The sequence below is a fragment of the Triturus cristatus genome, chromosome 5_1, assembly GCF_964204655.1.
Source record: "Triturus cristatus chromosome 5_1, aTriCri1.1, whole genome shotgun sequence".
In the NCBI taxonomy this organism is placed as follows: domain Eukaryota; kingdom Metazoa; phylum Chordata; class Amphibia; order Caudata; family Salamandridae; genus Triturus; species Triturus cristatus.
This window is the reverse complement of record NC_140587.1, coordinates 782,024,652-782,037,541: the sequence shown is the minus strand read 5'-3', so window position 1 is coordinate 782,037,541 and position 12,890 is coordinate 782,024,652. Positions and strand designations below refer to the sequence as shown.

The window sequence follows — 12,890 nt, the reverse complement described above, 5'->3', positions numbered from 1 at the left end:
TCCCTTTGACCAATGGGAACACTCGTGGCTGCAAAGGGCAGGAAAATGCCGAGATGAGTCATGATAAACACTAAAAACATACCACACCGCTCCAAGCTGCATGTTTAATTAAAGTTGTATCGGCGATACCGGTAGCACTGCGGCCAACGGGGGAACTCGTGGCTGCATGTGGCAAGATGGTGCCGAGATGAGTCATGATAAACACTAAATACATAACACACCGCTCCAAGCTGCATATTTAATTAAAGTTGTATCTGCGGTAAATACGAAACGCAGGCAGCGCAGTGGAAGCTGCGCTCGCCTGGAGTAAATCCAAAAATTAAAAGACAAAAATAAAGTAATAATGATACATGGGATCAAAAAAAGAGCCTATTTGGTTCATACCAGTGTGCTGAATTAGGAAGGGGGGGGGGGGGGGGGGACGAGGGATGAGAGAGGGGGAGGGGGGGGATTTTTTTTTTTTAAAGAAGGGGGGAGGGTTGAAGAAAGGACAAAATACCAGCTGTACTGGTCATCCAAAATTATTGGGTATTGCGATCCTAAGATACTCTGTTGGTAGGTTTAGAATAAAGCCAGCCAGCCAGCCTAAGAGGGGCAGGCACCAGAAAAGAGGAAAGAAGGGCTCTGACTAGCCAGACAGACTGTATTGGTGGACAGCAAACCCAAAGGGACAAGAGAAGACACCGACAATTAATGTTGTAGGGCCGTTGTCCACAGGATGTTATCGTTTAATCCTTGCTTGTGCGTGTCAAGCCTGTACACCCACCTCTGTTCTTTCTCAAAGAGGATTTTTGGGGTATTTCTCGGTACTTTAACTTGCTCGATCCCTGTCCACCGTAGATCGTTGGTTGTGTTCTATGAAATGAAACATCCCGTGGGCAACGGCCCTACAACGTTAATTGTCGGTGTCTTCTCTTGTCCCTTTGGGTTTGCTGTCCACCAATTTTATTTAAACATGCAGCTTGGAGCGGTGTGTTATGTTTTGAGTGTTTATCATGACTAATCTCTGCATTTTCCTGCCCTTTGCAGCCACAAGCGTTCCCATTGGTCAAAGGGACGTGTGCCCCTGACATCCTTTGTTTTGTTTGGCTGCCATTGTTTACCTTCAGATACATGCATCTCTATTGGCTCTGCCGACCACGTGACTACTTCTCCGGTGATGCAGCCAGTGCCACCCAGTCCTTTCCGGTTTCGTTGGCCTTGTCCTTGCCTGCATTTATACACTGGTGGACCGACCCTGTTACTCTACCATCGGGGTCCGGTCACGAGGGATTGCGCAGGTACCGAGCGGGTGCCTAGCAGCGAAGGCGTAAGTTCTACCGCTACGACAGGAGATAAGTAACCCACGCCATTTAACCACCCCGTGATTAACCCTTTTTTCCTCCCCTTCCCCTCCCCCCCTCGCTCCCTTCCCCCTGGTGTGCCACTGTGCTACCACCCCCCTCCCGAGACCCATGGTGTAATTAATGGTTACACTCCATGTAAGAAATCTTTTGCGTTACATACTATTCGTGCCCAGCCACACTGTTTCTGGATGTATAGCATTTATATTCCACCAAGCTAATTGCTATCGGCAGACGGGGCGTAACACCCCCTTTTGTTTTCATGTTTTGTTCCATCTCGTTTTAACTGAGTGCACTTGTCTCCTTACAGCAGCACGTCTGGCTAGTGTTATGGTTCCAGTGCATCACAATTGAGCACAAGTGATTGTACGTACTTTTATGACAAACTGATGAATATAACGTCTAATTGTTGGTTGCTCTTTTCTTCTTTTCATTTGTTTGTCCATGTCTGTCAATCCGCAACCCTATTTAGAATAAACTCGGTTTCTCTCAATCTCAAGATCCTAGTGAACGCGGCTCCTCATTATGAGGCCGATTAAAACTATTTTGGTTTTAACAATTTTTCACATTTATAACCTACGGTCTGGGTGGGCCTTAGCGCGTCCACACCGCCAAGGTTCACCCCCATTTTTTCGGTCCTGAAGAATGCCTCATTAGTGATTAGACACAGACATAAACATGTTGCCCAAACACTAGTGGATAGGGTTGGACAATTTATCTAGCTACTATATCCCACACTTTGTTTTTATACATGTCTGATTGGCTATTAATAAAATTTGTTTTTTGACACAATCTAGACATTTTTAACTAGCCTTCACTTTCACTGAACACACAAAAAAACAAGCTCAGCAGTAATTCTGGCGTCAAAGCACACCAGGGTGGCATTCGGCCTCTCCTGGTGGGGCCTGATGATGAAGCATGTCACCAACCAGGTTGATGAGTGAGGGTTTTATTAAGAACCTATTCGGATTCTTCACTTGTGCTCTATTCATATGATTAATGAAGAGGCACACTCTTCTGTTTTTGAGTATATTGCTTGGGGGATTAAGAGTGTTCCTCAGAAAAATTCCCTCCCTCTCGTTTTCATAATATGTATGCTGAACAGTATTTGAGAGACAAAAGTGCCAGCCTTGGGCCCCACTCTAGAGCTACCCGGTGGACTCCCACAAATCTGGATGAGTTGAAGAAGTTCTTGGGGTTAACTTTTTTGATGGGCTTGCTAAGGAAACAATGTCTTCATATTGGTCTACTAGTCCCTTGATGGCAGCGGCTATATTTACGGCAGTCATGAGTCCTGATAGGTATTTGCTTCTGCTTTGGATGCTGCATATTGTCGATAATGGTTTAGCGTTGCCACAAGATCACCCTGATTGTGACAGTCTTTTTAAGATTCGGCCTGTCATTGATCACTTTCTAGATCGATTTTCTGGGATCTATGCTCCAGGGAAAGAGATAGCAGTGGATGAGTCTTTGGTCTCGTGCAAGGGCCACTTGGTTTTTAGGCAATACATTCCTAGCAAGAGGGCACGCTATGGAATTAAGATGTATATGCTGTGTGACAGCAGGACTGGATATGTCTCTAATTTCAGGGTGTACACCGGTAGGGATTCCAGGATTGACCCCCCTGGTTGTCCGTCCCCTTTTGGAGTGACTGAGAAAATTGTGTGGGAACTTGATAGAGGACTTTTTAGCAAAGGACACCATTGATATATAGATAACTTCTGCAGTGGTGTGCAGTTGTTCGGGAATTGGCCAAAGTGGACACTGTTGCTTGTGGCACAATCCACTCTAACCGTAAAGGTTTCCCAAAAGACCTTGTTTGTCAGAAGCTTGTGCGTGGACAGTGCAGTGCGTTGTGTAGCGAGGAACTTAGCTGTGAAGTTTTCTGACAGGAGAGATGTCTACATGCTGACTACCATCCATAATGAAAGCACTTTACCTGTGACTGTTTGGGATCAGGTTTCTGATGTGCGCAAACCTGTGTGCATTTTAGACTATTGTCCTAACCCTGAGCTGTGTGTGCCTGCTCGTTTTAGAATGTACCACCCGCAAAATTATTTTTGGGAGCATCCATGAGTGGTAAAGTTTCAAGGTTGGCATTTGTGCAATGTATTTACTTTCAGATTGTGTTAGTAGATTTGTATCTATTTACAATTTGTTTGTGTTTGTTGTATTAAAACAAACGTAAATGTGATGGCGATGTGTGTAGGCTGGCGCTTGGCTGGTGGTGTGCGTGGACTGGCGCTTGGCTGGTGGTGTGCATGGACTGGCACTTGGCTGGTGGAGTGAATTAACTGGCGTTAGGCTGGCAGTGTGCGTGAACTGGCACTTAGCTGGTGGTGTGCATGGACTGGCGCATGGCTGGCGGTGTGAGAGTAGTGACTTGATGCTGCTCACTACACATATTGGTAGCCAAACGCCAGTCCATGCAATCCGTCAGCTGGTGTGGTTGCTGTGTCAGGCATGTGGGAGTGTGAAAGTGATGGGCCCTTGAATGGCGCGGTCTGCTGATGTGAGTGTTGTAATGTGATGGGCTCGCGGCTGGCAGTGTGAATGGTTTTGTATGTGTCACACGTATGAAAGGTGTATGAATGGCCTGTAAAGAGGTTGGTGCCTTGTTGTGGCTTTACAGCTCACGAGCTGTCAGTCAATGGTTCAGTTTCTCGTCCTTTCAATTATTATAAGTGTATTTAATTTTTGTGAAATCTCTTGTTAATACAATTGTATATACTGAACCATCACTCACCCTCGTGCCAAATCCAACCAGTATGAAGTATGTGTGCTTGAGGAATAGCTGGTTGTGCAGTAATATTTGTCTTTTCTGTCTTTCTCAAGCAGGGTGTCCCTTGTCCCTTTTTGTGAATGTTGTAATGTGTTGGTTCCGTGCCTGGTGGTGTGAATGGTCTTGTGTGTATCACGTACGAAAGGTGTGTGAATGGCCTGTAAAGTGGTTGGGGTCTTGACACGGCTTTACAGCTCACGAGCTGGGAGTCACTGGTTTAATTTTTTGTCCTTTCAATTATTGATAGTGCATTTGATTTTTGTGAAATCTATTGTTAAATAAATTTGATATACTGAACCATCACTCGCTCTTGTGCCAAATCCAACCAGTGTGTGTGTGTGTTTGAGGAATAGATGGTTGTGCAGTAATATTTTTCTTTTTTTTGTCTCTCTGCCAAGGTGTACATTCCATCTAAGAAAAACCTACCAACTCTAGATATTCTCATAAACTAAACACCCATGGGAGTACATTGTGATGTCTCTTGTGGATCCCAACAAGTTATCGTACCCACATCCTGCAAACCTTAAAATGTGACTGTCAAATTTTCCTTGCATTACTGTGCCAAAATGTTCACACTTCAAAAAGAAACAACAAATTTCCTACCACCTAGCGTTCCCCCAGGTCTCCAGATAAAAACTGTACCTCACTCAAATGGGTGGGTCAAGTACCCGCAACAGGCAAGGGACCAAAACGCATTGAGGAGACATCAAAATTACCTATCACAAAACAACCTGGTTTTGCAACTCGGCGGCCAACTTAGGAAACCTACCAAACCCACAAATCTCTGAAAACTAGACACTCGGGAGAGTCCAGCGAGGTATGTTTGCGTAGACACCCCCCCCCCCACACACGTTTTCCTACCCAGAATCCACTGCAAACCTCAAATTTAGCTGGGAAAAAAAAAAAAGATTTTCCACATTATTTTTGGAATCTCCGTGCTGGCACAAATGTCCTACCCCACGCGTTCCCCTCAATCTCCTGAGGGAAACGAAACATCACTCACAGACAAAACGGAGGTGTGAGTACAGAAGCCAATGTGGTAGTCTGACAACTTATTGACTATCCTCACTCCAAACTCTTTTTACATGTAGACAGCCCACTGCCATATGCATAAAGTCTGCCTTCCAAACTCCACAACGGGGACACGCAGAAGTGTGCTCTATATTAATTCTGTGCAAACCCGCAGGTGTCATGCATGTACAGTGTAAAAAAAATGTATTACTTAATTTGAACCGGACATTGCTGGAAACAGATTTCACCAACCTGCAGATCCTAGCCCAGTCCACATCTGAAAACCGAGCCCATACATCTGCTTCCCAAGCTTGCCTTACCCTCAGTGGCCCAATGACTGTCTGCCTGTAGAGCCTTGTGACTCAATTAAATAAGATGACGTTCAGACCCCAACATCAACAGCACCCCCAACATAGCTGCCCCATGAAAAGACGTCCAAACAGCTCTATGGCTGTTAAGCCCGCATGGTGTAATAACAGTCTGGGACCCGGCTGGAACTGAGTCTCTGCGTCCTCAAAGGATATAAATGTGTCGTTGGTAACAGGTCTCCAACCAGCTCTCAGCCTTCCCCATGCCAAGATTGAAACAACAAACTCCTCCAACTGTCTTCAGCGCACAGACGATTAGCCAAAACTTTACATAAAACTTTTATGTCGGCGTTTATCATGAGGATAGGAAGAGACGAAGCAGGAAAACAGAGCAAACAAGTTTGAAACAAGAAAACAATCCCTCCCACCCCAGGACAAACATAGTGTAACCATTGTGCTACATAAGTCAACCCTAATGATGTGACAGGACAACACAATATACCAATCCTATCCAACCAGGATAGGAACCCCAACTTTGTACCCCCCTCCCAGATCCCATCGAATTCGTAGCCCGCTAAGTGCTCAGCAGCTGCCCAGCAAATGCACATGGAGATGTACACATGAGGTTTGTCTCGATCCCTGAAACAAAAACATTAGCTCTGAACCAAGCAAGGTTAAATGTGAAATGTGTCCCCGTCAGGGACCGCATCAGCTAGGGCAGGCCGCCATTATGTTGCAGTGAAACATCAGAGACGCCAGGGGGCTTGTTGCAGATACTGCAGGTAGCACCCAACAGCAGAAGCCCAACCCCTTCTCCCAGCCCCATTAGTACACCTCACCAGTATAGCATGAGAAAACAGTACAGTCAACAAACACGCATCACTTCACAGGGAAATCAGTCCCCGGTACCACATTTTTAGGAATAAGCAGAGTTGTCAGAAGTACCCGTATCTGACACCCGCACGGTGCCAACATCCTGTATTGTAGCTGGGTACGAAGTCATGGGCTCTCGCCAGTGCCGGGCCCCTCCAGAGCAATCCCTCCCAGCTCCATGGACCGTTGATGCTCTGAAGCAAATCCTGGGCCCCAGTCCATGTACCAGAGCCTTCTCACAAATTGCCAGCCAGTCCCAGACCTCCTTCGGCTGCACAAAAAAGTGTGCTTTTTTCATTGTAAATTACCTTCAATTTAGAATGGTATACCAATATGTACTTCAAGTTTATAGCAAGCAAGCTTCTGCTTAACTCCCAGAAAAGACTTGCACTGTTCTTGAACCTTCCTAGTGTAGTCAGGATATATGGCAAGAGCATGATTGCCAAATGTTGGTATTCATTATTCTCTAGCCACTCGGAAGATAAGAGCTCTGTCCCAATAATTTGATAGATAATTTGATAGACAGCGATAAAAGGCTCACAGAGGCCCTGAGGAGGAGGCAGCGCCAAAGCACGAGCAGTCCAATCCACTACAAAGAACTCAAAGAGGCCCAGTGGATCCTACTGTTGCCTTACCCATTGTTCCAGGAAGTGTTCCGTTGAGGAGCCCTCCACTCACTCCTGGAACCCCAAGAACTGGAAGTTGCTACGGTGGGAGAGGCCCTCAGCGTCCTCTATCCTGGCCTCCAAGTCCCCCATAAACAGTAATTTTGGCCATGTATAGCTTAAGTGTAAATACCTCTCTCTGAGAGGTTCTACATTATTCTCAGCACTTGTTACTTTGTCAGCCACCTTCCTCTAATAAGCGCGGAGCTGGTTAACATCTATGGAAATTGTTTCAATCTTGTGTTCCAGCGCTGTATGGGAGCAGTGAATGACTGTCAAGAGCTCAGTGGAAGAGGGCTTCTCATATCGCACCGGTGAGGATGACCCGGAGTCTGCTTCCCCCCCTAGCCCCTCCCCCCCCCCAATCTCACCAGGCGCTGTAACGGCAGACTGAGTGTGGAGTACTGTGTAACAGTGTTAGTGGATGGCATCTTTGGATGCTTTTCCTTGCCCATTATGACTCAACCACCCTAATTATGTTTTTTTATTTGCCAAGAGCTGTAACCAACCCAGTACCCACATTCACTGTTGAGGAACTGGCAAACTAATGTGAGGAACTTGCCAGCTTTTCTGACATACAAGTCAAATCCATAGAAGCCTTGCTAAATCTTTAATCACTCAAACTGCCTTCCCCCACTTTGTGTAAAAAGTATAACTGCCCTAATTCAATGTGATTTCATAAAATAAACTTATTGATACTATTTCAAAACATCCACTCATTTCAATGACCTATTCAGTATACCACTGCTTGCCAAAATTCTCGAAAATTGTGCTAATCAACTCACTCTTCTGAAGAAACTTCAATCATGATTCACAACAAGTTGTAGCACTGAAAGAGCCAATTTAAAAAAACATCTCAGATGCATTGCCTATTCTAGCTAATGGAGAGCAATGCATGCTGATTCTACAAGATCTGCCAACACCATTTGATGCCATCATTTAAGACATCCCATTACATTAGATCACATGGGAATGCAGTACTCAGGCATTCAATACCATCATTATGCTGATGATTCACAACTACTCTGAATGTCTGTTCCCTTCAAAAACAGTTCTCTATCCTAAACCTAAAGCAAAACAAATCCTGGATCAGCCATCCCCACATTAAAAACACAAAATAATATTGAAATCTCTCCTTCTAACTCTTCCCATACGTGCCCAAAACTGTCTAGATTCACCACAGAGTAAAGGTGGTGTTGAAAATTCCAAACCCCTTAGCTTTATTCTTGACTATCCTTTTACAGTTATACAAAAAAAAGACTATCATGGAAACAATCAATCATCTCAGAATAGGCTCTCTCTCCTTCCAATAGCACCACCTTTGCCGCCTTTTTCCCCTCAGGAAGAAACTCCAGCAAGGCAGAGAGGTCGCACCACATCTGGCGGTCATACTTTCCAAGGATAGCCATGGCTTTTGAGGCCCTGATGGCGATGGCTGCCAATGCGGAGAACCTTTTGCCAGTGTTATCTAGTCGGTGCCCTTCCTTGTCAGGCAGAGCTGCACACGGAGAAGAAGGATTTTTAGATGATCTCTGCACAATAACCTCATCAGGAAAAGTGTGACCAATCAGGTATGCAGGAGAGTCCTTGGGCACCCTGTATTTTTGGTCTAATTTCGATGCCACCGCAAGAATGGAAGCTAGCGTCTTCATCAGCTTTAGACCCTCTTGCCATAAGTAGTCTACAATGGGAATCGTCCGAGTGGAGCGCTGCATTGTAGGTTTAAAATCATAAGAAACACTCCTCTGCTTGGAGGGCATAGGGAGGTCAAATCGCCTTGAAGCGCGTTACAGCAGATCATGGCACCCACAAATATCTGCAGGCAGGGAGTCGGCTAGAGGTGGAGTAAGAACCACATAATCATTCCACTCACCATGGACATACGGGTCCAACTCCAAATCCCCTTCCTTTAGTTGCTGGTCATCATCATCCTGTATTTGTGAAGGAATTTCCACAGGTGGCAGAACAGTTTTGCTTTGTAGCAATGGGGGAGCAGCTAGGGACACAGGAAAAGCCATGGAAGCTGCCTGAGCAGGAGATGGTTGCGGAGCAGAGCTCGCCTCAGGAAATCTTTTGTAGTAATCATTGAGCATCAACCGAAGGTCAGTGACCAATGAAACAGGAATATTAATAGAGGGTTCTTTAGCATGATCCTCCTGTTCCTCATAAGGGTAGTGCTCCTGAAATGCGTCCAAGCGTTGAGCACTGGCAGATATTTTTTAGCCCTTTTTTCCTCAGCCCTTTCTTTACTCTGAGATCTAGATTTCTTAGGGTCTTTAAGCTAAGAGGAAGACCCTTCTTCCTTTTTTTTTTCTGGAGGAGGTATAGGGCTTCTCCTCACCCTCCGAGCCTTTTGCCGCTTTTTTCCTTTGCAACCAGAGAAGCAGCCTACCCTCAAGGTCCTTGAGGGTTTTTGTGGAGAAAGTACAACAGTACTTGCATTCCCTGGGCTTGTAGTCTGGATAGAGGCAATAAAGGCATTCCTTATGTGGGTCCTCAGAATATAGTCTGGACTTTCAACAAGTCTTACAGGGCCTAAACAACCCCTTTTTAGACTCTGACATAATGAAGAAAAGATAGGCACTCACACTCCTAGACGGTACCTCAGAAGAAGATATGAAGTGAAGAAATGAACTGCTAGCTGTAAGTTCAAAAGGGCAACAGTAGAAACACTGTGACTGAGCAGAAGGTCAGGGAGACTCCCCAACACACAACGTAAGAAATCTGAGGTATGGTGGCCCTGCAGGGGATGAAGACTCTATGGTCTACGCTCTGATTGGCTGGAGTTTGAATGTTTTAAAACAATGGTAATAGGTTTCTAAAGGCTAGTGATTTCCTATGGCAACTGAATGTTACGTTTTAATACTGCTATTTTACTGCTACCTTGGGACTACCTCCATGGCGACGGGTAAGATTCAAGCATGTGAATCTACAAAAGATACAATACTGTGTAGTTGACACATTTTGATTTATTAGGTTTTGTTGTTCGGATTGAGCAGCACTCTGATCATGGTGCCCAATATTGCTTAATAAATTACAACATTCATGGTCTACTTTTTCTGAGAGAGTAATCAGCAGAAAAAAACAGCAATCAGATGGAACAGTGAAGTACACCATAGTTATAGCTGTTCCCCCTCATAGAAAAAAGGTGCAAGGGGTAGGAGGCGGCCAATAATTAAGCAGCAGAATTTCGTCAGACTTTAAGGAAGGCTAAAGTCTTCAGCCACACTATACCCACAACAAACCCAGAGACACAAGGCTGGTAGGAAAAAAGCAGAGTTCTCCAGCAAACAGACAGTGGATACGCAAGAACTGTCATGAAACCCTTTTCTCCCACTTTCAAGTATTTAAAGTGTTATATGCGAACCCAGGAGACCTGACCAGCAGGATTAAACACTCAAGCAGAATTTGACACTGTAGTGTCAAAAAGGATATCCACAGCCCCACCCTGCATAGTCTGTGGAGTTCAGAGTAATAGTCCCTGTCCATTCAGGTCAGCCTATTGTTTGCTGCTGGGAGGCACTTCAGACCTTTTTCTCCCCTATTTAAGGCTAATTACAGGCTGGGAGAAGCTGGAGAGCCAAAGCAAATTAGCATTCCGGAACTTTGGGCAGGGAATAGGCAACTTTCTAAAAGTCACTTTTCCATAATATATATTTTAAAATCGGACTTCATTATCGAATTGGATTTTTAATATCTATTAAAAATAGTTGTTTAATTATTTTCTACCCGGTGCCATTCCCTATATACAGGGGTAGTATTTGAATCCGTAGTCTGGTTTTCTATAAATGACAGCTAGGTCTGCCACACTGAAAATAGCTTTGGGTACTTTCACTGTAAGGGCATGTTAGCATTATATTTATGTGGCGTTTCCTACTTTAAAATACCATGTGCCCTGCCTTCTGCGATAAAAGGTTTACACAGGGGAGAATTATTATTGCAAAGGAATGTTTTGACCTGTCAAAAGGGTTTATTTTGACAGGTCGAATTGCAGTGTTACACTGCTACAGTCAGGTTACACAGGGAAGGTCTGAAGTCATGTTTGTACTGGTACTGGTGTGGATGGTGCAATAGGTGTTCCAGTCCACTAGTGCCATTTTAACTTGCATGCCCTATGTACACTTTGTACCATATTCTAAGGACATATAGGCAAGTTAAATATGCCATTTAGGAAAATGCAAATCTGGCAAGCGAGCAACAGAGGAGAAGGGAATTGAAGGGTGGGGCTAAGGGAATTGAAGGGTGGGGCTGAGGGAGGTTGCGGGGGTGGGGAGGGAAGAGATGTAATACCAACAGATAAGCAGCAGTATTAAGTGAGCAACGGGCATGGCAGCCAAAGAGGTTATTAAAAAAAATCAAGCAGGACAGGGAGAAATGGGGGAAGCAACAGACGAACTGGGGGTGGCAGAGCAATAAGAAGAGATTGAAGGAGAAGGCATTGCTCTAAAGGAGGAAGTGCACACAGACGACAGCAAGAAACACATGCACTCCCATGCAGTGCTAAATGCAAAAGGAGATCCCTGAATGTAAGCAGTGGAAAGATAAAAGTCATTGAATCAAATAGGTGGTGAAGAAGTTGTGCTCCAGCCTAGGGCTAAACACAAGAGAAAACGCTTCTGAATAAGAAGCAAGCAAATAAGACTGACAAAAAAGAGACAACTAATGATAAGCAACAGGCCGACACAAAGCCCACTTAAAGTATTGTTATTTTACACAACAGAAACGGTCAACACAAAACTCATTTAAAGTATTGTTATTTTATACAACAGAACATTTGAGAACAGACAGATACTTAATAAATATATCTCTTCAAGAAATCCAAACTAAGAACTTAGACCATTTCACAGACAACCTAGCTGAGTTGATGGAATATTCTGTACCTACTAATCCAATTGTTGCGGTTGACCTTATATTTAAAAATGTACTTCAAACAGTAAAGTGATCAGAAATTACCACAGTAATCTTCTTGCAAAGCATAAATAGGTAATACAAATTTGACAAGTAACTGAAGATCAGCTAAAATACAAAGAAAATGCAACTGTTTGTCATACAATAAGCCCTCATTTCCTTTCTACAAGCCACGGGTTTATAAATTCTATAGATGTGGCTACTGCTTGTTTTTAAATAATTATCCATCACAGGAGGAAACTTGTAAAGCAATGCATACACTGCTTTATCAATACATGCAAATAATGGTATTACAGTACCTGAACAACCCATGGGCTATTTGCAAAGGCCATGATGTCCCTTTCTTCCCAGAAAAATGCAGAATCCGATCGTTTTATCATCTCCAATTTGCTCAGAAGTTTCATAGCATACACTTTTTTAGTTGCTTTATGTCTGACCTTTGGAAAAAGTAAAAGGAGCATTTACTTTAACTTTACCAAAATTGTTGTCAAAATGTCATGTAAACCAATTCAATGTTTGAATACATGTGCTGCAAAGAAACATCTAATCTGAAGATCACAGGATCACTCCCGCCCCACATTGATCTGAATAAATAGAGTTACCACAGAGTTGGGCAATAGCGAACTATTAATCAAAATAATAGAAGCAACTCCTCTAAGGCAGAGAGAAAAGGCAAGTTGGTATACATTACGGAATGAAAACAATGCCGTTGCACGGTTCTTGTATGTTTAACAGCTTGTATACACATTAGCTGTAGTAATTTATCGAAGAGGGTGCTTATGAAATTATTTGAAAATATGGGCATCCTACCAAAGTTGTTAAGGGCTGGGGAGATGGTGGGAGAAATCTGTCCAGAATACCCTGGCACATGGACTATCAGATGGAATAGGAGAGTATGTATCCTCAGACCTACTGCAAGATGTAAACTCTACATCATACTGCTTAATACTTTGATATCAAGGGACTTGGGAATCAGCCAACCTAGGCACACTGTATAGTT

At 44.0% G+C, this 12,890-nt stretch overlaps 1 protein-coding gene across 2 annotated transcripts in view; it reads right to left on the bottom strand.

Annotated features, from left to right (window-relative positions):
* Positions 1-12,890, bottom strand: part of ROCK1 (Rho associated coiled-coil containing protein kinase 1) — a 1,783,501-nt gene that overhangs the window by 1,453,343 nt on the left and 317,268 nt on the right. For both annotated transcript variants that reach the window (XM_085605798.1, XM_085605799.1), the window contains exon 4: positions 12,190-12,327. In XM_085605798.1, the coding sequence (XP_085461924.1) occupies positions 12,190-12,327 (138 nt within the window). The remainder of the gene's footprint in view (positions 1-12,189; positions 12,328-12,890) is intronic.